This window comes from Bactrocera dorsalis, chromosome 5, assembly GCF_023373825.1.
Source record: "Bactrocera dorsalis isolate Fly_Bdor chromosome 5, ASM2337382v1, whole genome shotgun sequence".
Taxonomy (NCBI): domain Eukaryota; kingdom Metazoa; phylum Arthropoda; class Insecta; order Diptera; family Tephritidae; genus Bactrocera; species Bactrocera dorsalis.
The window spans coordinates 47,045,891-47,071,657 of NC_064307.1; the positions used below are offsets into that span (position 1 = coordinate 47,045,891).

General features: G+C 36.4%; 2 protein-coding genes across 3 annotated transcripts in view; both read left to right on the top strand.

The window, feature by feature from the left end:
* Nucleotides 1–25,767, top strand: part of LOC105224278 (dual specificity protein phosphatase 15) — a 227,321-nt gene that overhangs the window by 28,853 nt on the left and 172,701 nt on the right. The window lies entirely within an intron of this gene.
* On the top strand, nucleotides 11,205–21,257 carry LOC105224276 (drebrin-like protein). The gene is made up of 7 exons (XM_011202312.4): nucleotides 11,205–12,264; nucleotides 13,993–14,164; nucleotides 15,381–15,832; nucleotides 15,896–16,075; nucleotides 16,144–16,826; nucleotides 16,895–16,987; nucleotides 18,318–21,257. Exons 1-7 carry the CDS (start codon nucleotides 12,182–12,184, stop codon nucleotides 18,455–18,457), a joined length of 1,803 nt encoding a protein of 600 aa, XP_011200614.2. The 5' UTR covers nucleotides 11,205–12,181; the 3' UTR covers nucleotides 18,458–21,257.

The following is a 25,767-nucleotide window of genomic DNA, read 5'->3' on the forward strand; positions in this document are numbered from 1 at the left end:
AAGTCTAAAGTCTACAGAAATAAGCCAGCAACTATTCCAGCTTTGGAAGACAACATTTCCGAAGAAATTCGGGCTATTCCGGCCGAAATGCTCGAAAAAGTTGCCCAAAATTGGACTTTCCGAATGGACCACCTAAGACGCAGCCGCGGTCAACATTTAAATGAAATTATCTTCAAAAAGTAAATGTCATGAACCAATCTAACGTTTCAAATAAAGAACCGATGAGATTTTGCAAATTTTATGCGTTTTTTTTTAAAAAAAAGTTATCAAGCTCTTAAAAAATCACCCTATATTTTAGTGTTATGCGTCGTTTGCGTGAAGCTCTTCGTAAAAAGAGGCCGGAATTATGTGCTGACAACTCTTTTTTTTTGAATAATGATAATGCACCTTCGCATACTGCATTGATTCTTCGTGAGTTTTTTCACGTTGTGAACAAACACCTTATTCCCCTGATCTAAATCCGTGTGACTTCTGGCTATTCAGCAAGCTCTAACGACTGCTCCAGGGAACTGTGTTGAGCCAAATACCATAATAGTGAATCGCTAAGATCATTGAAGACTATTCCGGAAATTGACTTTAACCGTTGTTTCGAGAATTGGAGAAGTCTTTCAGTTTTTTGCTCATTTGCTCATTTCAATTCGGGGATATACTTCCATAAAAAGAAAACAATTTAATTTTAAATTCTATATTGAATTATAAACTTTGAATTATTTCGCTCTGACTTAAACGCTGTAAAGTGAAAGAATCAAAAGAATAACATAAAGAAGGTTTATATATCTTTTCATATACTTCTTAAGAGAAATATATCGAAATAAAGGTCAGCACCAAATTTGGTTGAAATTGGTCGAGTAGTTCCTGAGACATGGGATAGTGTGGATCCAAGCTCATTGTCCGTTATTTACACCGATTTCTAAGCAACCTTTCCGTACCCTCTTTACTGATAATTTTAATTCTAACGTATTTATTTAGAGAGAAATCATACTTGTGGTCGTCTTCGACATTACAGTTATATGGAGTGGGTGTGATAATCATCTGATCACACTATATGAGGCTCTCTTAAAAAGACTTCTCCTCAGCGAGGACATTCAATGACTTGGATTTGGTGGTTTGCAAAATAGGTTCATGAGACCTATTATAGGGCGGGGTCACGCCCCTTACCTCAATTTCTTTAGTTTCGTTTAGTTTCAAATATAGTTTTTTTACGCTTTGAATAACAGCATTTTATGTGCGTGGCATTTACCCGATTTCGCCCATCTGCAGTACTAACCTTTTCAAAGGGCCAGGTACCAGGAGCACATGTATCAAGTTTTATTAAGATTCCTAACTCTTTACTCAAGTTATCGTTTTCAGGGTAGAGGAACGAACAGAGTCATATCATTCACTGATACTAAACGAGTTTTAAGGGAGCATGCTATTTCTATGTATTTTTGTTTTTTTGAAAAATAATGATAATATTATAATTTTTCGTGGCTTTTCATGCATAAACATAATAATATAAGATGTCTTATAGATTCAAAGTTTCGGAATAGAACCCAAAATGAACATACTTTGCAATGAAGAGCATGTAGAATTCAATTATAAGTGTAAGAAAATCGGGAAGTTACTATTTACGGTTAAGAACAAGCTGTAAAATGACTCAGTACTTTGGGACTTTAGTTTATATACACCATAGGTATTTAACACTATTTTAATTTTATAACCCTTCTGCATTTTCTTTTTGGTATTTCTTTACCGCAATTTGTGCCTCAAACTACATACATTTAATCACATAAGTGGAATTCACGCATGACAGTGTTGTTTTAACCAATGTTTCTATTATTTATTTTTTTTTATGTTTTTTCATAATTGCAATCGTCTGACCCGGCGCTGCTTCGCTTAGCTGGTTTTACTGCATTTGTTGTTATATTTAATTGCCTGTGGCAGTGGGTTCACATTAGCACATTGGCCCGTGGTCGTTATCCACTTTCGCATTTCCGTTTTTTCGGCTATTTATCGTCGTTGTGACGAAACATAAATATGTGGAAAATTTGGATTTACACTTTTCCAGGAAGTCAAGTTGTACGTTTCACGAAAAATTAACAAAAGTTATATACACAAGTATAAATAAACGCATGACTTAATTGCTAGGTAGTGGCTATGGTTATGCATCATGTCTGGCTACTTGTGTGGTCTTCAGAAAGAGTTATGCTGAAAATGATACAAAAGCGTATTTGTCATAAAAACCTACTGTGGGTCAAAGAGACTATAAGCTCAGACAAATTTGAAATTTTTATAATGAGAAAGTAAGATTTACGTGTAATTTATATGTCGGAAAAAATTGGCTTTTCCTTATGAGATGGAGGTTGCCGTAAATATAAAATCATTAAAGTTCATCATCTTTTTTCAGATCTGTCGCTAGAGAGATGTCTTGTTCGCCGATATAGACGTACGTTATTTAAAGGATAGATCAGTTTCTTCGACTAATAATTTGTAATGGCAACTGAGGTATTATCGATCGAAAAGGTAATTTTAATAATTCTCGCCAAGAAGTATATTGAACCTTATCATTCGAGGACTATGTAAATTTCAACAAGAATAAGCAAAGCCCTGAAATTACTGTGTCTTTTGAAATGATTAAATTACTGTTAAGAATAGAGAGCTGATATGAAACTAAAGCTCATTTGATGTGGGGAGGAATAATATCCACTTTTCGAATAAAAGCAACGCATATTTATTACAAAAAAACCTACGACTAGCCGTTAAACCTTAATACGATTCCCTGCTTGTAGGCATAATCTTCCGCTTTCGAATAATATCAATCCTCAGTTAGGACAAGCTTAGTGAAATACATATACATATATATAGTATGTCATAATTTTGAGTTGATAATGTTCCTTCTATTTTGTCATAGGCGTATTTGATGAGAATATGAGAACAGACTCTAGTTGGAATAGCTGTTTTACTCACCGTTTTTGCAATCGTAAAATAGTTTCATATGTGATAACAGCGAATCTGAACTCCTGCTCTACTTGTGGATATTAGGAGCAGCTGTTGCACACGAAAGAGGAGTTAACACCACCTGACTGAATGGTGAGATAAAAAACCCAGTTTGCATGCGTTCTTTGTTTCAGTAAGAGTACCTTGTTGAGATTATTTTGAAAGGCTAAACTATAGTATGTAATCACTTTACGGCATGAAGAGTTCTCCGTACAGAGGCTCTTTTTCAAACTTTTCATCCTAAGGCCGATAAGTAAAATCGCTTGTCATTACATATAAAACTTTTATAGGTCTACTTTTTGCCTTTTCATATGCTATGTGTATGTATATCACCATATGTATGTATATTCATCATGCGATTTTGGAGGATTTTGTTTAGTTTTCTACAAATAATAGCTTGACTTGCTATGTGTGAGCTCCGTAGAAGAGAGTTACTTCAGTTTCCAAAATTATTTTTGATAAATTGCGTCAGCTTATTGCAATTTTTTCATATGTTTTCTTAATTTTCACTCTCTAAGCTTCACTAAACCTTTTATTTGTATTATAGCGATATGTTCGCGGTGAAACTTAGAGGTCCGCGTCTTTAAGTTTATATAAGATTACGGTAAATAAAATTAATGATAACTCGTATTACTATCCTAAATATGAAGCGAATTTAACAAGTCAAATAGGATGTGGGAATTCTTGAAAAGTAAACAATGGAAACGGACAATTCCGTATTGCCGAAGAAAAAGTTATATAACCCTTAAGTTGATTTATTTGAACTGGAGCACGAGTAAAATTGTTAGTGAAATTCCTTTCGAATACAGAATAAATAAATTAATTTAAATAAAAAGGCACTCACCGTTCGCATTATCCTGCACCATTGTGGCAGCACGTGACAGTACATCCAATGCAGTTTCCATGTTGGAGAAGCGCCTTTTCTTTCAATGTCAACTACTTCGATGCGGGCAACAAAACGGCGTTCAATTTTAGCTTTGGGAATTCTTTATACACTGTTTGCACTTTAGATGCAAGTTCTTTAATAATTTTCTCAATTTCTTTGCAATATGTTAACATGCGAACAATAATTTATTTTGTTATACAAATGGGCTACACTTCATAAACCATACACACGAACACACTAGAGAGACACTGCAAAACATTAAATATTCGAAAATTAATATAAAAATATTTGAAAAATTTGCGCAATTTTTGAGTTTCACTTTTAATGGGTTTGCATTTGAATGTGCGACTCTTTCTACGCACACACACAACGACTGCACGCGAAGCAAAGCAAAAAAATCACAAAATTGCAACGAATTCAACGCGCTTGCCAAACGCTACTGACAAGCGCTAAAGATGCGCGTATGCGTAACCAAAAACAAGACGGGCAAAATAAGGCGCGCGTAAATAATTTAAACGCAAGGTAAAAATTTGCAAAATGAAAAACCGGCGAACGCAGTCGCGGCAACGCGGCAAACGAAACACGTCACGACGCGAAGCGTCAGAGAACGCGACGGCGTATGCAGCGGCTGCGCGGGCAGTGACGCGGACGTTGCGCGTAGTTGTAGGCGGAGTAAGGGCGTAGATGACGAAGGAAAGGTGCTTCGTTGATTTGTATATTTGCGAGCGATATCGACGGACATATGTACATATGTATGAATGTGTGCGCGCTTTTGTTAGAGCGTTGAGTATTTGCACGCAGCAGAGACGCGCCACCCCAGCGATACGTTGACAATTTCGCTCAGCCTGCTGTTGTTTTTGTCGTTATAATAATCATATATGGCAAATCAAAAGTCAAAGATAGCCGAGACAGCTGCGCCAACAACGACGACGTGTTGTCTGCGCAACCAAGCGCGGTGAAAATAAATGTGCACGTCCAAACACAGACAGACACAAATAAGTATAAAATGCGCGTACGAAATCAACAAAGCTATTGGCAACAAGAATGGCGACAACAACACAAACAACATTGACAGCAACAGCTGTGCGAAATTTCGCAAGGTGGTTCCTCGCTTCACGACGCGCGGGAAGTGAACGCCTCACACATACACGCACAAACATACAAATATGCTCTCGAAAACATTTGCAGCGCAGCACCCGCCTTTCTGAGCTCTATAAAATCAAAATCGATAATAAATTAAAAAGTTTAAACGAAAACAAAGCAGCGTTGATGTCTATTTCGCGAAGTAACGGTTATGTCTCTAGAGACGAGTTTGAGTGCAAACGCGACCAAGAAAAATGGTGAAAGGGTTGTAGGCGGTGTTGGTGATGGTGATGGTGATGCCAACAGCTGAAAGAATAAGAGAAAATTAACGATAAGTAATTGGAAAAGATGTGGTTTTAAGCGTATTGTTGTTGTTGTTATATTTTTATAGGTAAATATTTTTCAGCGTGCTAGTGCTCGTTTGGAATAAAGTAGATCCCGAAAAAAAAGTATGCCCCGAAGTCATTATACCCTTTATAGATGCATTCTTTATGTCATAAAAAGGTATACAGCTATTTTTTATAACGGTTAGATCTTTATAATAAGTTCGGAGATTGCAGCGTTACTTTGGATAATATTATATACTAAATTTCATGGACGTCTTCGTTTTAAAGACTTGAATTTTATCGGTCAGTTTTTATGATATGGAGCTCCGATTTTATGACATGAGCCAATCCTTGGGAAGAAACAGACATGTGTAAAATTTCAAAGAAAAAAATTCAAATCAGACACCTAGTCGCTCAATTTTTCGCACTCCCTCCCTCTACGGCCAAACAGACGGCCATGGCTAAATCGATTTAGCTCGTCAAGCTGAGTTTACATACATATATACTCCGACGTTTCCGTTTGGGTGTTACAAACGTGGTGGCAAACTTAATTTACTATGTTCAGGGTATAAAAATAACAACATCTTAATACTATTTTACAAGTTTCCCTCATTTATGAATCTCCTTAAATGCTTTAAAAGCTTGAAGGCCATTTTTCATGGACGAAATATAAAGAATAAGCGTAACAGATTTGTGATGTTGCAAACTGTATAACGCTTAGAGATTTTTATTGGGTATACCTGGAGCCTTAGTACTTTAATACCGGTAATAGTTGAGGTTAGGCGAATGATCCTGCCTTTAAAAAGCAACAGAATTTTAGTTGCAGCTACAAGATAAAAAGCGGGATCTTTAACCTGAGGGACTTTTTAAGTTGATGGTTTCAGAAAATTTGAAGTTTTTTGAGAAATAAGAGTTCTTAAAATGATTGATCTCTATCAAAATTTCGACGAACGTAAACTCATTTTGACCCACCCGTTAATTAAGACAATGAACTAATAAGTTTTTGTTGTGGACAGCACTACAACTCTTCTTTCCAATTACAATCCTCAATATATTGATTTCAAAATGTACATATGTATATAACAAAAGTTCAAAAAATAAGAATACCTTCAACAAGATTGCACAATTCAAAAAAAAAATACCACGATTTCCACGAAAGACTGATCTACAAAACCGGAATTTAATAGGATTTTAACTGTTATTAATTGGCCAAAGGGTGTTTCGGCGATCTATTCCACTTTGGATCGGAAAGTAGTAAGAGAAAGTAGGAGTAAGGGGTGAGAGAAAGAGAGAGGGAGAAAGGGAATGCTAATATGCATAAGTGCTTGAGTAATTTGATTTGTACTCCCGAGCATCGGACCAGTAAAGCATAAAAAGAGAATAGTTTACTGTTTCTCAGGGTCTAGAGGAAATTTTACTTATTTTGGATTCATTTTAAAAGATCTGAAAAGACGTGAGCGGTGAATGCTTCATGGAAGACTGGTTGCGTTTAATGCAATTGGAATTCGTGAATAAAGAAAAAGATTAGTCTAATAAGAAAGTAGATGTCACTGAGTATTGATACATTAAATTGTCAAAACCATACCTTATACATATGTACATATCTACATAGCTGCCATTCAAATTGACCGATCGAAATTAATATAAAGATTTTCGTAAAATTTGAATGCAAGCCGATGACCGCTTTCCTTTTTAGATGTAGTTATATGTACCTACTTATGTATAATTGCTATAAGAAATATGGCTGTGAAGGGTATTACAGCTTCGGTGCAGTCGAAGTTAACGTTTTTTCTTGTTTGAACTTTATTGGACAAATGATTTAACTGCTATTGGTGTCAGTCATTTTCACCATGACTGTATATTAATACAAGTATACATATGTATGCATCATCGAAAGACGATAATAAAGCAAAGTGCAAAAATGAGTTGAAGAATTCGATCTGCAAAAAGAAATAAAGCCTCAACTTTTGTTCAATCGCCAAAAATGACGAACAACCGGCAGGATGAGTTGCCAAAAGTAACAGTTGGGAAGTCGAGAATCCAGCTTCGAGCAAAAACTAAAGATCAGTTTACCAAAAGTAAGCAAAACAACAACAAAATAACATTGGTGTGTCAGCGCCATATGGCACTTGAAAATAACATTTATGTATGTATATACATGTGTATACATACATACAAGTACATAAAATTTTGTAGCCGTAGATAAGTATATGTGTGCCAAGTAGTAAATATAGTTACTGCTTTTCTTGCTGGAAGCTTAATTCTTTGTCTTGGACAGCAGCTTGACAAAGCAGACCACGCAATATATACACACACAATGTATGTATATACATATACATATATGTATATGTAGGTAGTAAATACATAGTTATACCCGTAAATACTTATTTTGGAACGTTGCTTCAGCTCGTATTAGTGGTGTTGAACAAAGCTTCACGAAGCCCGCCGCAAGCGATCGCATTTGGGATAATTTTCGGACATTTTGTTTGAATGGAAGCGGTATGGAAGGTTGAAATATGTAAGTATTAACCAATATTGATTACAATAAGGCTACATATTTACATACAAATACACATATATGGAAAAATTAAATAGTTGAAAAAATTGCTTATAAAAATTGTATATGCGAAATTTAAAATTATGTTTAGGATTATGTACTGCATGTATATGTCTCTATATGTTTACATTAAAAAGGGGTATATCCTAACGTACTTCTACACAAGAATCATGACCCTAGCAACGTTCTATTTGTTGTAAATTCTATGCTATTAAAACAACAACAATAAATATATACTTTGTTATCATCTGTTTCTTTGCTTACTCAATAATAACTATAAGTGCTTTGATAATGTGATAAATATTGGAATTATCTAAAGTTATAAATAATTAGTGTGAAAGAATGTAATACATACAAATATTCATACCTATATGTATGTATATACAAATAGACACACACATATTCTGGTAGTCATACATACATAGTTATTAAAATATACTCGCTAAGTGCTACCCAGATGGTTTTGATAACATTACTTAATCGATAAACTTATTAGTTGCAGAAAACATTCCAGAGTTGGAATTAAGTAAACATATGTAACTCAAAAATTAATACAATATAAAGTAAATAATTACATATTCACATTTTTGTCGATAGATACAATAGTTTGTAGTGAAACTTTAGATTTAAAAATAATTCTGTCATGAAATATTATTAATATTCTTTAGTAAGAGCTCTTCTAATTATATTTTTTATGTTAAAAAAATGCAAGAAGTCTCATAATTCAAATTCAATTTCAGCGATTTTAATATCATATTTTAACATGAATGTTTTTTTTAACAGTATAAAATAAGTTAACTAATTAAAAAATTATCAATGGATCGGCTTTATTATCATACAAATTATAGAAAAAAGTATTTTAATTTAATTTTAATAATCTTAAAAAATCAACAATTAAGCGAATAATTTAGCTTATACTAACCTAATATGACAATTTTGTAATTTGAATACGCTTTAAATTTTTTTCTTTTCACTTTTTAATATTATATTTGAAATAGTGTAATGAGATGTAAAGAATTTCTAAGTTAATAATCACTCAAAGATTCACTCAAACTGCAAAAAATTATGAACGACATATTTTTATTAATTATATAAACATAACCATAAAAAGTAAATTATTTTCTTCAGTTATAACTATTCAGTCATTGCACTTAAAATCCTTTATTACACATAACCTCCAAATTTTACATTAAAAATCGTAGCTAAGTCACCAGTAAAGGTATGTACATATGTATATATGGCATTTTAGTTACAAAAAAGTATTGGCATTTATAAAAAAGGGCATTTATCAAACTTATTAGTTGTTTTTGTGTTACGAGTATAACGCATACAAACAGACCCTTTTAATTCAATCGTGTTTTCGTTTTACTGTAATATAGTGAGCTCATTTAGCCTTAAAATCACTAATAGACTTAAGCATAGGTTACATAAAACGATCTTTATAACTAAACTTAGTACTCAGGTTAGAAGCACATAGTATTTATATCTCAAATTTCAGTTTAAAACAATACACTTAACTAATAATATATTGTTGTGTTTATAGCATACACATTTTTCATATAACTGTTTCAGTGAATGTTGTTTATAGTCCTTTTTTATATTAGTAAATATTGCTTTGTACCGGTAATAGCCGACTGCCGAGTACCGATCAATAATTGCAACTTGTCTGTTTAATGATACCATGATTCAAATTTACATATACATATGTATGTATATTTAATCATTTACATTTAAATAGTTATTATTGTTGTAGCACCATAAAATTGTTTCGCAAAGTTTTGCCACCTGACAGACCTTGGCCGGATGTAAATCTCAATCCCTTCCGTTTACATCCGGCAAACAATTGCTGTCATATCCAAACTATTTAGTTGAGGTGGATTGTCGTTAGCCATTGAGTAATACATATATGAGATAGAAAACATACATACATATGTATAATCACATACACGTATGTAAATTTAATATTCGGCACATTAAGTTCCTACGAATTCCAGCTCTTTATACAACTCCTTTTCAATTTCTTTCACAATTTATTTGCAGCATAAAAACATAAATGAAAATGTTTAATACAATTTACCTGTAATGAAAGAGAAAATACTTTTGTTAGAAAACATGAAAACAATAAAATGCAATTGCCGTAATTACCTCAAAAATTTACTGCTTTCAAACTATGTATTCACACTAACTGGCAGCAGAACAGATGTACATATCACAGAGCAGCTGAATTACAAAAGCATTGCACTTTTGCTGGCGGAGGGGGTGCACAGGCAATGCATGGGCGAAATTAGTGCAGCAGCCTGCATTTTTGTTATTGTTTGACGCGTTTTTCGCCGCACACATAAGCAAATGCACACACATTCACATTCATTTATACAAACACAAAGCTACACATATGTTTGCATGGACATACGGACGCCAATGCCAATTTGAAAAAAATTTCATTGTACACAGCGTGTACTTTACCCCCCCTCTACAACGAACTAGTACCGGGCAGGCCTATCGACCGGAGCAATAGCAGATTGCAAAGTCGATGCCGCTACATAAAGTACATACAAACAACAGCTAAATAAAACAATAAATGCTTGAAAAAACCATCGAAAAATTTCACTTGATAATCACTTCGTACACAATTTTCCACAAAATACACTTTATTGGATTTTTCTAGCGCAAATTTCACAATTTGTCAAACAGCGCGAGTGGAGAAAATCGTCTGCAACGATCGGCCGAGCAGAGTAGCAAACTAGCAAATACTATATGTATGTATATTACCACCGACACCGTCACCGACAACGTCGCTTTGGCTATGAATCTTTCTTTGCGTTACTTTTCTGTAGCTGGCGCTTTGCTATAGATTTTACAAAAGTGTATTTTTCTTTTACTTTGTTTGTCCAGTGGTATGTGCGGAATTTGAATGGAATGTAGGCAACAGCGCCATTACAATTGAGCGGCCATCGGATGCAACCAAACTGCTGTCAACGTTGAGTTTGCTTTGTGCAAGTCAGATTTGACAGTTGTCATTGTCGGTTTTCCTTTATTTCCATTCGTAATGAACATTTAAATTGGCTTATGTCTTTGCTAAAGTTTCATTCAGAAACGAGATCATTAGATGGCGCTAAACATAAAGTTTTACAAATGTGAGTTTACTGCCGTAGAGTTTTATAATTGAAGTTATAAATTTAGTCTCGTAAATGTGTATATTAACATAGAAGCGAAATAATAATCTAAATAGTTGCAAAATTTCATCTTTATTATGTACTTAAGTAAACCTCTAAGCAACCCTGCGAACCAATCAGAAATTCTTGTGCACAGAGTCGCTCTCGATATTCTCCCAATCGGAATTTTAAAAACAGCAGCAGAGTTGACGGTGGCAGTGACAGTAAATTGTCGCTCAGTAAATAACAAAAATCACAATATACAAATGTTAAATTCGCGAAAAGAATTTGCAAATAATTTGTAAAAGCTTATTAATATATAAAAACATTGTAAACAGTATTATTAATACATAGCTTTTAAAGTTTTTGCGAAAATGATGTAAACATTGCGTTGAATAAACACAAAATTCCAGTGCACTGAGCAGAAAAATCAATTCTAAAAGCACTAAAACACCGAAGCGCTAGTTAGCAGCAGTGGCAGCGGCATCGGCAGCAAAACATCAGCACCAACGGCAGCTTACCGTGTTAATATGTGAATTTTTGTTAGTGGAATTAGCAGCGCAGTGGCTGAAGCAGCGATAGCAAAGCAAAAGAAGACATTGACACCCACGCAGTAACAGAAAATCACTTGCATGGAATTAATGATTGTCTAGTGTGTGGCGGCGTCAAACATATAATCTGGTGAAAACGTTGTGAAAAAAGGGTTTGGGTGCGTCGTGTGCGTAAATCAGTTGCAAAGTCAAATTAGTTGAGGGAAAAAATTGCTAAGTGAAGCAAGAGCAAGCAAGTGTTCCGCGCGTGTAAACACATTTATAAATACGTGCTGTTGTATATGCCTTGGTCATACGCAGGTGTAAATGCAGGTGTTGGTGCAGAAGGAAAGTGTGTGAAATTCGGAAAACTCAGGCAGGTTGTCATTCATTCATACAGCCACACACGCAGCATAAGTCGTTTAGCAGGCGGTGCAATCAACGTAGTCACAAAAAAACGCGAGTCCAGTTGAGTTGGTGCATACTTTGGCGCTGTGCCAAAAGCGTAGTCTTTCAAGGTCGTCGGCATTGAAGTGGGCAATAACTAAAGCAAACGTTAGCCGTATACTTGTAGTCGCGTAAAACTGCCAAAGTTATTTGTGTGGCAAGTCAACGACGTCGTAAGGTTTATTGGTTTGTGGTGACAGACGTTTATATTATAAAACTGTAGTATGGCTATTAGTTTTGAGAAGCATCGCGCACAAATTGTAGCCGCTTGGAACGATGTGCTCGACGACAAAAGCAGCACTAACTGGTGAGTTTGTGATTTTTGTTTTTGATTTTGCTTTTGCTACAGTCAGAAAAGTTTCAACTTCGATTTTGAGCCAAGAAATTTGGATCAATATGTATTTCCAGACTTCCCTTTTCTTAAATGCGATCACAGTTAAATAAACCGTTAGACATTCACTTAATTTGTAATTAAATGACGTTCCAATTTAGAGTTTCAGCGCTTCAACGCCTTTCACTTGTCTTTTGTTAAATGTTGCATAAATATTTACTTTGTGACGAACACCTTTAATTGTTTAAATACTGGAAATATGTTTGTACTGTATGTGTGATTGCATTGTTATGAGTCAAGCTATACTTGTACGCGCATATTTGCTATATACAGGTGTATATATACATGTAGATATTTTAAAAAATATGCAAGAAAACCGGAAAGGTGTAAAAAGCTGTAAACAGTCATTCATTTCTACTTGATTTTGATATTGCAGCTGGTAGTTGTAATAAAATCAAAAGCACTAACACGTAAGTCAGTAATTATAAACTTAAGTTAGAAATTTTTTCAGGAACTTAAGCTTGTTTTAATAAAAAATAACTACATTTTTTTTCTGAATATAACTTTTTCGTAAAATCCTTACAAGGTTTTTGTGTTATTTTAAAAAGTCTGAACACTCCTTTACTGTTTTTTAAACAATATTTTAACTTTAAACATGACGTTTGTGCACTATAGAAGCTATAAAACAAAATTTGTTGTAAATTAAAATGATTGTGTGTGCATCTGTTCAATTAGAGACAATCCGCACATTTGGCTAAAGTGTTTTTATATGCATTATAACATCAAAAACAATAAATAAGAGTTTTTAAATTTAAATAATTCTATATTAAAATAATTTTTTCCTATAGAAACAGATGTCACCTAGTTTCAAATAATTTTTACATATTCATGTTGCAGCAAGTTTCCACTCCCAAACACAATATGAATCTCTTTTGGAATGTGTGAAAAAATCACTGACTAGCACTTTCTGGCAAACAGTAAAAAAAAGTTTACTTATGACAATGACTACTAAATGACCCCCATGTTGCAAGTTGCAACAGCAGTAAATTCACTAACGAATAGAGTTTCGTAAAAGCGTCCGTATACATGTCTGTATGTATGTATGCTCATATGTTTAGAAATACACTGTGCACTTGTTAATACATACATACATATGTACGTTTATAACACCGTATGTTTTATGTAACCATTCACACAAATTCATGTACGTATACATACATGTACCTATGTATGTACATTGCATGTGCATTTCTGCCATAATAGTATGCCATGTGAAAGTCAGCCGAGTTTTAATTAACTCTCCTAACTGTTGAGTTGTGAATTTGAAATTTTCTATGCACATTTTTTGAGCGACTTTAATGCCTTCTGTGCCCTCAATTTTTCATTAGTAGTTACTACGCTGAGCTTCCTGTACTACATGCATAGTGCCTCGTGTGTTAACTGCATTCGAGTTGCTGCACAAAAATTTAATTATGCCACAATTAATGTCAACTTGGTGAATGCGATTGTATGCCTTTATGCCCTTTGAGTGGGGTTGCCTGCCAGTGTGCACTTTGCTTAGTCGTTTAAGATAATTTTATATTTTTATTTCACTGCTTTTCCATACTTACAAATACACGTTTTTTCATAAAATGTATACAAACATGCGCACATACATATGTATATGTTAGTGTTCAATAATATGTGCAATTTGCTCTTCCGCAGGTCACTTTACGGCTACGAAGGGCAAACGAATGAACTGAAAGTGGTGGGCAGTGGCGAAGGTGGCGTGGAGGAGCTGTGCGAGGATCTGAATAGCGGCAAAATTATGTACGCTTTTGTGCGTATTGAAGATCCGAAGACGGGTTTGAAAAAGTTTCTACTCATCAATTGGCAGGTTAGTAATAAAAGCGTTAAGAACACAACGAAGGCATTATCCATCTTCGGGAGCGTTATTTGTTAATACAAAAAAAGAATAACCCTAATTATGATTGTACCGAATCCTTCTCAAGTAAAAAAGTTTCAAACAAGACGTTGATTTTGATTGGTCAGTTTGAACAATTGGTTCGGAGATTAACAGATATTTCGTCTATCATTCTCGCAACCACATTTACAAACTGCACTAATCAACTGTATCTTATCATCGCAGTCGATGGCATACACATTTTAAGTGTTACATTTGGGAGTCTGTGCGCTGTTTTTCCAAAGTATAGATCCGCAATACAAACCTGAAGTCGCTATGCGGTAGTACTTGTGCACAGAATAGACACGACAGTAAGGTCTAAGAAAACGGAACGGACCCGCATTTTGTTTCATTGCACAATAAGATGCCTCATGCTATCTGCCGTTTAACATCTGCATATTGAAGCATGCAGTCTTTCATTTAAAAAGCACAATGCACTCATTTCCAAGCAGTTTCTGCTAAGATGCCTTCGTTGAAATCACCTTTACAGTCATCTGCTCAGAGCGAAACTGCCTCCTAGGGGCATGAAGAGCTTATTCTTTAATTACGCCGACTGGGTACGGAAGCAAATAACTTCAGACCCGCACTGTAACCCATTCACAGACTCCCTCTCAGTGAATGGCGTACTTGGAGTTTAACCCCTACCCTTCCCGATTTCTCTCTCGAATTTTCATTTGCCCCCAAAATGGATCCGATTATGTAAACTCGACAACGGAGGGCTCGGTCGCCTTTTAATCCGTTGTCTGGAATGTTTTTTTTAATATAAGGGTAATATTTAAACATAGTTTTTAGTTATTTTTTAAAAATAAATCTTTAATATTTTTACTTTCTTATGAAAAACCAAGCGCAACAAATTTCTTTTGGTGATTTTATTCAAGATTTTAAAATTTTTAATTCCCGATAAGTAAAAAAAAACACTCATAAGAATAATTGGTTCAGTTATTAATAATAATGGAAATACTTTGTAAACAACGATGACGCCCGACATCGTGGCGATAAGCTTATCTTTTACAATAAATGTTTTATTTATTCCCTTTGCCATATCTTATCGAAACTTGAGGTTGGATTTATTGAGAATAAACACTTTGATCGTGTTGCTCCATTACTTTTTTGATTAACGCATTCTTTGTTTTTGTTGCATTGCTTGCAGGGGGAAGGCGCGCCAGTGCTGCGGAAAGGCACTTGTGCCAATCACATACACGATGTTGCTAAGTTGCTGTCCGGCGCACATTTAACGATAAATGCACGCAATGAAGACGATATCGATGTGGAGCGTTTGCTGAAGAAATTGAGTGCCGTTAGCTCTACGTACAGTTTCAAAGAGCCGCGCGGTGTGCAGGATGAACAGAAGACTCCGGTGGGCACAAATTATACACGCGTCATACCGACAAAGGAGTTAAATCCCAGTGTGATGCAGGACTTCTGGAAGAAGGAGGAGGAAGAGGAGAAACGGCGCTTAGCGGCCGAGAAGGAAGCGAAGCGGCAGCAGCTGCTCAAGCTTGAGCAGGAACAACGCGCACGCGAAGAGAAGGAGCATTTGGAGCGAGAGAAGAAAGTGATTAGCACGTCTAAGCTGCAGCCGGCGCATGTGCCGATCAAAACGTAGGTCACAACGAAACAATATTCCTTCTTGAGTTCATAATTTTCTTTTTATGTGCATTCCAGTTCACCGCAACCACTTAGTCCCGAGAAGACTGTTGCCAGTAACTTCAATGTCGGCATAACTGAAGCAGAACGCATGCGTCAACAGCGCAATCAAGAGGCGCGTGAACTCATCGGTTCGCGTGTCATTGCCGCCAAAGCGATTTTCACACAAAACACCAGTCAAGGCCAGTTGCAAACCAAGTAATCTCTCTCCCTCAAAGACTTGAAGAAAGCTTTTATTTATTTACTGTATATCTTTGCTTTCACAGATTAAATACCGCGCCACCTGCCAAACCTGCGCGCACATCCATCGCGCAACGTATTAACGCCTTCAATCAGCCACAGGCCACTGAACCGGAGCCGCGCAAACCCTCGCCTACACCCGGTAAAGTTGCGCTGTCGAAATTCGAGGATGTCGGTGCCGTTAACAACACACAACAACCACTGCAACATGAGCAACAACAAATGCAGCAGCACCAACCTGCTGTGCACACCAGCACACAACGTGCGCCCTCACCGGCCACAGTCACCGTGCACACATCCACACTAACGCCAACACAGGTGGCAATCGCACCTGTTACCGTCGGCGCTGTGGCAGCCGCAGTGGCGCCTGCATTGGCCACAAACGCTCTGGAAGAGGAACAACCTGTCAAACCAGAAATTACCGCTATTGCCAATAATGATGATGTGCCCTCGGCAGCTGACGATTATGCTGCCGAAAATGAGGAGCAATATTCCACCATAAAGCGTTCGCCGCACAGCAAATCGAATTCGCTGCAATCGCCAGAGACTTCGTCGTCTAATGCGACCGATACGGCTGTCTATCAAGATCAAGATGATGAGGGTGAAGAGCTCGAGGAGGAGGAGGTTGTGCGCACAAAGGTGTCGGTGACGGTGCAACAGCCGCAGTCGGTGAAGAATGGTCTGAGCAGCGCTCTGGACAGAAACGATTGTAAGCGCTTGACGTTTGAGTTAATTGCTTGTGCCTAAATTTGTTTACATTTACTCCCTTGCTTGCAGTGACTGATTTGGTTAACGAAGATGACTTTATTTGTCAGGAGTCACTGGGCGATGTTGGGCTGAAAGCAAGAGCTTTATACGATTATCAAGCAGGTGTGTAAATAATCCCTTTATTTATGCTTGGAAGAGGTACAATCTGTCGACACTAATACAAAGTCGAACGTAAGGTAATTTCTTCCCAGCGCATGAAGGACTTGCGTGGAAAAATACCACTGGCTCTCCTTCCAAGCGACAGTATTATCAAAAGTGTAAGCTTCACTAAGAAGCTCAAGGTAACCCTCAATAGTAAGGCTGAATGGAACGATTCCGCTCTCGAGCTACTGCTTAGGTATAGTACAATCGAATGGTATACCGACGGCTCGAAAGCGTCGGAGGGAATTGGTGCAGGAGTAGTTTTCCGAGCATATTCCAAACAGAGGTCCTTGCTATAAGTCGGTGCGTAAAGATAAACCTTCAACGCAACTATCGCAATGAACCTATAGTTATACTTAGCGACAGTCAAGCGGCACTAAAAGCGATCTCCGCAAACCAGATCAAATCGCTATTGGTGCAGGAATGTACCTTATGGGTGGCCGGTCACAAAGGTATAGCCGGATATGAACTGGGCGATGAGCTCGTCCGTTCCTCAGCATCTACCAACATGGTAGGACACGAATCGTTCATTGTGGTTGGTACCCATATTATAAAGGAGCTGCTGCGCAAGGTTGTAGAAGTGGGTAGGGAGGGGTAATGACAAAAACTTCATGGCAAGTGCCATGCCAAGTTGCTAATGAATAGTTAAAACATCAAAAAGTTTAAATACGTAATCAACCACCCAAGGGACAAACTCAGGCTACTTGTTGCTTTCTAAACTGGCCATTGCAAGCTCAAGAAGCACTTACATAACATGGTCCTACCTTCTTGTGCGAATTGCCGGTTCTGCGACATGGAACATAGAACTCCAGAACACCTGCTAATTGACTGCACAGCAGTCTGTCGGCGCAATAGACTTGGTCGCTGTACAATCCTCATTTATTTATCTAATCTAAAATAATCTAATCTCATGCCTGGCCGTTCTTAACTAAATTAACTCTTAGTGAGAACCATTTTTAGTTCAAGCCCATTTGAATGTTTTGCTTGACCAATCCAAATATTGTTGAACGCGATAGCTGCAGAGAGGAAGGTCTCTTGTAAGGCTTTGAAAGCTTTCCCTCTCTATGGCACCATTTCCTTGGGATTTAGAGGCCATTGCGTATTCTTAAGTGGTCCTTTCAGACAGACAGTAAGATCTACCTTTATGGGTTTCCTCGCTTTTTTAGCACCATGAGCCAGCCTAATGAAAAGAACTGCTCAAATGGATGTAATTCTTCGTTATTTCAATTCTCAAATATATTATAACCCAGTATTTGGTATTAATTTTGCTTCGTTTTTTTTAATCCAACAGCCGACGAATCCGAAATTACTTTCGATCCGGGCGACATCATCACACACATCGATCAGATCGATGAAGGCTGGTGGCAAGGGCTTGGACCCGATGGAACTTATGGACTGTTTCCGGCAAATTATGTCGAAATTATTAACTAAAGAAAAAGGGAATTAATTATATACATACAAACAAACAATAATTGCGTAGAAAAAAACAAAACAAATTTGATGAACAAAAATTTATAGTTTTTCTTATACTTTTACAAATGCGAATAACAACAAATGCAACAAGCGAATTAAAGAAATAATTAAAATAAATTAAAAAACAATAAAATCTCACCAAAAATTAAAACATTTAATAACAATTAAGCAACTATAATCACCATTGCCGCGCCCTAAATATAGCAACAGCAACAACATTTAGCACAGCACAATTAATGAAATTTCAAGTGAAGCGGTTTAGAAACTCCTAATACTACTGAAGCAATTGAATTCTTATGCATTTTTATAGCAACATACATACAATTATATATACATACATCTAGTATATAGTATATATTGATGAGCGCCAACTATTGACTGCAAACAAAAGCAAAAACAACAAAACTTACAATTATCGAATTGAGCTGGAGACCAACGGCTGCGCTGCACTGCAAACACGCAAGTTTTTCCGAATCAAATTAAATAAATACTTGCATTAGTACGAAATTTTTCAAACATAAGCAAATTTTACGCACTCACACATACATACACACACCCATATATGGTATATAAAATTTTTGATGCATTTTTAAACAATTTTTCTATACTACATTAAAAAAGAATAAAATTAATGAAAATAAAAAAAATAAGCCTAGAAAAAAATTCCAAAAACAAAAACTATTAAAACCAAGTATTAAAATGTTAAATATAATTTGTTCGAACTGTAAGCGAAAGTTATTAACAAAAAAAATTAAAAAAAAATATTATTACAAAACAATATAAAACTATTAGTGCCAAGCTGTATAAAAACGACATACACACATACAGACAGACATTGTAAACGATTGCGTTCAGTAAACGAGATTATAAAATTTAAATTTTACGTAAAATACACTATGTTACAGCGCGTATTTACAGATTTCGTAAATTTGTTGCCTAAATGTTAAAAAGCGAGTCACGCATAAATATAAATAAAATACATTTGTGTTTGTTGTGTTAAGCTAGAAAGACAGTTACATTTTGTTGGTGTTGTAGATTTTCTGCTTTCTTAGTCATTTTCTAATTTATTAAAAAACGTTGTATTAGCATGTGTTTATTAAAAAAAACAAGTTTACAATTTTTTTAATATTTGTTCATGTTACTTTAAAAAAGGACTTAATAATTAAGGACTAATTTTAAATTGAACTAAGAAAAAAATTTAATATCAAAAGAAATTTATATACATATACATATGTGACTATAAAATATAAATTAAAAATTTTAATTAAAATTGAGCAAACAAACTATCCTGAAATACAAAATTAATTAAAATATTTAAAAAATTCTTAATTAAAATTCAAGAAACCAAAAAAAATCTTAATAACGATTCCATTTTTTAGTTTAATTTTTTTAAGAAATCAAAAAATAATTTAAATAAAAAAAATGTAATTACTAAATGTTTTTAATTAAATTAATTTTACAAAAAAAAACTTAAATCAAAGTTTAGCTATTTTCTTTATATGTATTTATTCTATTTTTTTTTTTTTATTCATGAAATTATTTAAATACATAAAATGTTATTATTAAAACTTTTCAATTAAATTAATTTATAACAAAAGAAAAACTTCAATAAAAGTTTAACTATTTTCTTCACATATTTTCTTAATTGAAAATTTATAACCAATTTATTAATTAACATTTTTTTATAATCAACATTTTTTTAGATTTAAAAAAAAAAATTAATTAACATTTTTTAGTAATAACATTTTTTTAATTAAATGCTAATTAACATTTTGTTGATTTCTTAAAAACATTAAATTAATTAAGAAAATAGAAAAAATACTTTATTACATTTGTTTATTAATAAAACTCTTTTTAATTCTTATGATTTCTTAAAAAATTTAAAATTTTTTTAAAAATGTGCATTAATTTATTCATTTGTTTAAAATTGTTTTATTTGGTTATATTGTTTTGTTTAAATTTGGTTAATTAATTTTTGTTTATTTTTTAAGTTAATTATTTATTTAAACTAATTTTCTTTTTGTTTATTTTCCATATTAACATTTTTAATTTTGAAAATTTAAAATTTTTTGATTTAATTAAATTTTGTAAAGAAACTAAACACCACTTATGCGCTCACGCACATATACACACACTTATATACATATCCTAGTTTAAAAACTTCCCCTAAGTTTTATTATTTTTCTGTTGTAAAACAACAATGCGTCCTTATTGCGTCCTGACATGCGAAATATCAAGAAAGTCAAACCAGTTTTTTTAACTCGAAAATGTTATATTTACAATTTAGCGCAACGGCATTATGTAATTATATTTATGAAAACACTAAAAAATAAATAATTTGCTTTAAAAATACTGCGCATTACTAAACTATATGCTTGGAACCTTTAAAAGGTGCGGCGTCCTTCATAATTTGTCCATTTTATATACAAACATATACACAAGCCAACCTTTATTAGTATTACTTACGCTGTTAAAACTTATTTCAAAACTTAATTTTTGATGTAATGAAATTTTAGAGTGTTTTTATATTGAAAGTAATTATGGTAGAAGGAAAGCTGACGTAATTTATTTGAAAAACTTTGTACTCGTACTTTTATTCAAAACCATTTTGTATTCGTTTCCATAATTTTTAGATCTAAGCCGAATATAAGGGAATGAAAAAATTATCTACTACGATTACTAACAATATTTATTGTGAAACAATAATAAGAATTCAATAAAAATAAAAAAGTATACATGCATGTTTCGAAAATATGAATTTTGGGTGTTTCATTTAAAATATACATTTTTTGTTTTTGCTTTTGTTGGTAAAGTTTTAATTTGCGCATCAGATATCTATCCCTTGGTAAGATAAGTAGTTTGCCACGCCTGGTTCTTGGAAAAGACCCGTGAAAGGAAGACGTCTTTAAACTCGACAAAGAAGTGGTGCATCTCTTTGTCGAGTTTAAAGACGCCTCCGACTGCTACTATGTCTGTACGTGGTGTCCCCGCAAATTCCTGCGAATGGTAGGCACCTTGCCGCGGTGCAGGGGCTTAGGTGTAAGGCATACTCGGCGCCCCCCAATCCTGGGTGGTTGATGCTGATAAGCACTGACCATGCGGGATGTCGGGTGCCGCATGCGTGCGCTAACCAAGAGCTACCACCTGCTAATCTAGGTTTTATGCGACTCCCGTGCCCATTGGATAATTTGCAACCAGGAGGTGACAACAGCGTTACGGGCCCGGGAATGGAAAGTAGGTTGACTGCGCTGAACGGGTCCATCATTAACGCGTACAATGACAGCTGCCCCCTAAGAGTGCCCACAGAAAGGCGCAACTGCCCCTGGTGGACAAGGAAGCTCGCAGACCTCAGGAAGAAGGTACGCAGCCTATTTAATAAGACAAAACGTACAGGGGTCTGGGAAGAGTATAGGAGCAACCTAACCCTATATAATAAGGAGATTAGGTCTGCTAAACAGGCTAGCTTTAGGAGATTCTGTGAAAATGTCTCCTGCACACCAGAAGCGGCTCGGTTGTACAAGGCTCTGGGCAAAGGAAAGACTGACACAGTGCTAGCTATCAAAAGGAGTGACGAGACATTTACGACCAGCGCGGAGGACTGAGCTTCTGCGTACTCACTTCCCGGAGGCTATTCCGGTAGGCCGATGTCTACCTGAAGCTGAACACAGGCCAACCCGCTCTGATTGGGCATCGAAGGTGCCTTTGACAACACATCTTACAGAAGTGTAGCCATGACACTGGAGAGAAGGAATGTGGCAGCACCGGTGCGTAAATGGATAGAGGCTGTACTGCGCACCAGGGTCGCTGAGACTACAGTAGGGGGTACAATGATTCGTCTTGCCCACAGGGAGGTGGGGGAGGATTCTACTCTGCGGTGGAAGCAGCATGTGAACCAGATCTTGGTCAAGGCAACTAAAACACTAATGATGTGTAATCGGCTGGCTGGAAAATTCTGGTGATGCAAGCCAAGGATCGTTAGGTGGTTGTACACCATGGTTGTGCGACCGATAGTCACATACGAGGCGGTGTCCTGGGCCTCTACAGCGTCGCAGGCTTCGGTGGGAACCCAATTATCGAAGCTTTAGCGGCTAGCATGAGTCTGCATGACTACCTACCCAACGGCGGCGCTGCAAATAACGGCAGAGGGATGTGGTAAAGGCAAGATAATCTCGTCCCAGAGGATGGAGATGATAAGTGGCAATATTCCCATTGCCCTCCTCCCGAAGGACAGGATTACCAAAACAATCAACTTCACGAAGAAGTTTAAGGTAACCCTCGCCAGCAAGAATGAGTGGAACGACTCCACTCTTGAGCTGGTGCTGAGGGATAGCACACTAAAGTGGTACACCGACGGCTCGAAAACATCGGAAGGAATTGGTGCAGGGATCGCAGGTCCACGCACCAAGCTCTCCATACCGATGGGTAGCTTTCCGAGCATCTTTCAGGCCGAAGTCTTGGCCATAATTCGGTGTATAGAGATAAACCTCCATCGCAACTATCGCAATGAGCGAATAACCATACTCAGGGATAGTCGAGCGGCACTAAAAGCGATCTCCTCGTTCGAGATCAAATTGCTACTATTGCAGGAGTGTAGAGAGCGGCTGAACAGCCTAGCTGAAAGGAACTAGGTGCACCTAATCTGGGTGCCTGATCATAGAGGTATAGCCGGCAACGAACTGGCTGATGAGCTCGCTCGCTCCTCAGCCTCCGCAAACCATTTACTGGGGTGGGCCCCCATACCGTGAAGGAGCTGCTCCGTAAGAAAGAAAGATTGGGCAGGGAAAGGCATTGGCAACGGGTGCATGGTATGCGTCATGCCAAGTTGCTAATTGGGGGGTACAACTAGAACAGGCTAAAATCAATAATTAACCTCCCAAGGGATAAACTCAGGCTTCTGGTCGCATTCTACACCGGCCACTGCAAGTTGAAAAAGCGTGGGACTGGCCTCTTGCGCTAACTGCCGGTTTTGCTACAGGGAGCCTTAAACCCCGGAGCACCTCCCAATCGACTGCATCGCAGTCTGCAGACGCAAGTCGAAGCCCCTTGGATCCATGTTTCCGGATAGCGATCACATCGCCTCACTAGCGTCCAGCAGAATATTAGACTTTATCAATATGCTGGAGCTAAGTGAGTCCCTGTGAGTTAGGAGAAGGCACAATAGACCTAAGGTCGCGGTGCATTCATCAATTATTTATCTATTTATCTTTATCTATACCCGCAAAGCTAATACGGTTGTGTTAGCTGACATTGAGCAATACCAAAAGTTGCGTCGGAATCGGGAAGGACCTCTCCGAACCGTTCGATACCAAACGAGGCTTCCCACAAGGCGACTATCTTTCGTTCGACTTCCTCAATCTACTCTTGGAGAAAATAATTCGAGCTGCAGAACTAAACGGAGAAGGTACAATCTTCTATAAGGGTTTACAGCTGCTGACGTAATCCGATGATATTGATATCATTGTCCTCAACAACCGCGCCTTTAGTTCTGCTTTCTCCAGATTGGATAAGGAAGCGAAGCGTATGGTTCTGTTTGTGAATGAGGACAATACGAAATATCTCCTGTCATCGAACAAACAGTCTTCGCACTCGCGGCCTGGCTCCCACGCCACTGTTGACAGTCATAACTTCGAAGTCGTCGATAATTTTGTCCAACGCAGAGTAACTCTTGCCAACTGGTGCTACTTCGGACTGAGTAGGCAATTGAGAAGTAAAGTCCTTCTTTGACGAACAAAGACCAAACTCTACAAGTCACTGATGAGTCGACGTTACGAGTGTTCGAGAGAAAAACAAAAAAGAAGTAAAAATTGTATTTTTGGCAGACAAAAGTCTAAATTTTGATGGCGTTATTTTTAATAGATTCAATTGAATAAAAAAATTGAAAATTATGTCTCAAAACGTCGACCACCTGTGTAATATTTCATTATGATCGGTTTGGTAGTTCGGGAGAAATATTGACAACCCACTTTGAGTAACTGTATAGCTGACAACTTTTCAAAGCTGTATGTCCATAACTATTACTTGGATCAACTTGAACATTTAAGACAACATCCTAGAGAAGTTATAGAACTAAATAAGACAATAAAAATAAATCCATGTTTTGAAGCCGTCAAACCCATTTAAGGTATTTTTGTTGCATAAATGTCCACCAATAGATTGTTTCTTCATACCTGCGAACATCCTAGAAATTTATTGTCTCTTACTCATAGAACTCACTTCACTCGGGAGCTATCTTTTTCATTCAAGTCTCATTACTTGATATCCGGTTCGAATTATTTCAATATACTATAGGCGCGCTAAGCATTTCATAACCATGGACAAATAAGTGCATATTTAACTTGGGCGAGGCTGCCAGTGCTTCTGGAAATCGTAGCGATTTGCAGACGTACATATAAGTCTCTTCGATCTACATATATAATCGAATAGGGAGCTGATTGCTTATCAAGATCCTGGAATTATTCATAGTAATGAAAGTGGGTACGTATGTAAAAAAGGGGAGTACGGAAAAGAGCTGAGGTCTCAGGGCAAACCTAAATTTAATTTTAATCGACTGTTTAGTTACATTGCTGATAGTCCATTAACTTATAGGTAGCTTGAAACACAGTGAAGATTCAAAATATTTTTACTAAATCATTTAGGTGAATTCTATTTAGTGTTTTGTGGTTGTCGTGCTTGTCTTTGCGGCAGATTCGTCATGTCAAAAGGGGCGGTCTTTGTAGATAACTTCCGCCTGGGGTAAAAATAACACATTTAAAGTCTTGAAGTAATTTATATAGATTCACCAATTTGATCTCTTCTTATACATTTATACATCTCTGGTCTTATTAAGCGATATATGTATGTCACAAGTTTAAAACCGGAGTTAGAATGTCTTCCAACAAAAACGGGAGGTCTTAAAAAGATTTGGACGAGATTACGATGTTCGTCCGTCCCATTTTATTGACGCTTTGCCAGAGTAAAATTCCCAAATATCCTTTAACAAACAATAACTTTTTGAGTCAAGTGATAATACAAGCTGTCTACTGTGTGTCTTTTGCCCGGTTCATTGAACTTTAATTGGATCAAAGCACTTTGTTTACATTCGTATAAGGTCTCGCGTGCATATCGGATTTATATCGCTTTTATTGGCATGTCACAGAAGTAATATCAAGGACAAGAATTTGCATAACTCATTCATTGATGAACAAACGGCTCGTAGAAGTCCATTCACCTGGAAATATTTGACGTTGACATGCGCATGACATCGGCCGACTTGTTTATAAACAACATAT

Bases quoted from the DNA above. Each gene is read 5' to 3' on its own strand.
- LOC105224276 (XM_011202312.4), top strand. From the start codon at position 12,182: ATGGCTATTAGTTTTGAGAAGCATCGCGCACAAATTGTAGCCGCTTGG. The intron at 12,265-13,992 runs GTGAGTTTGTGA...GCTCTTCCGCAG, and splicing joins GACAAAAGCAGCACTAACTG to GTCACTTTACGGCTACGAAG. The intron at 16,076-16,143 runs GTAATCTCTCTC...TTGCTTTCACAG, and splicing joins CAAGGCCAGTTGCAAACCAA to ATTAAATACCGCGCCACCTG.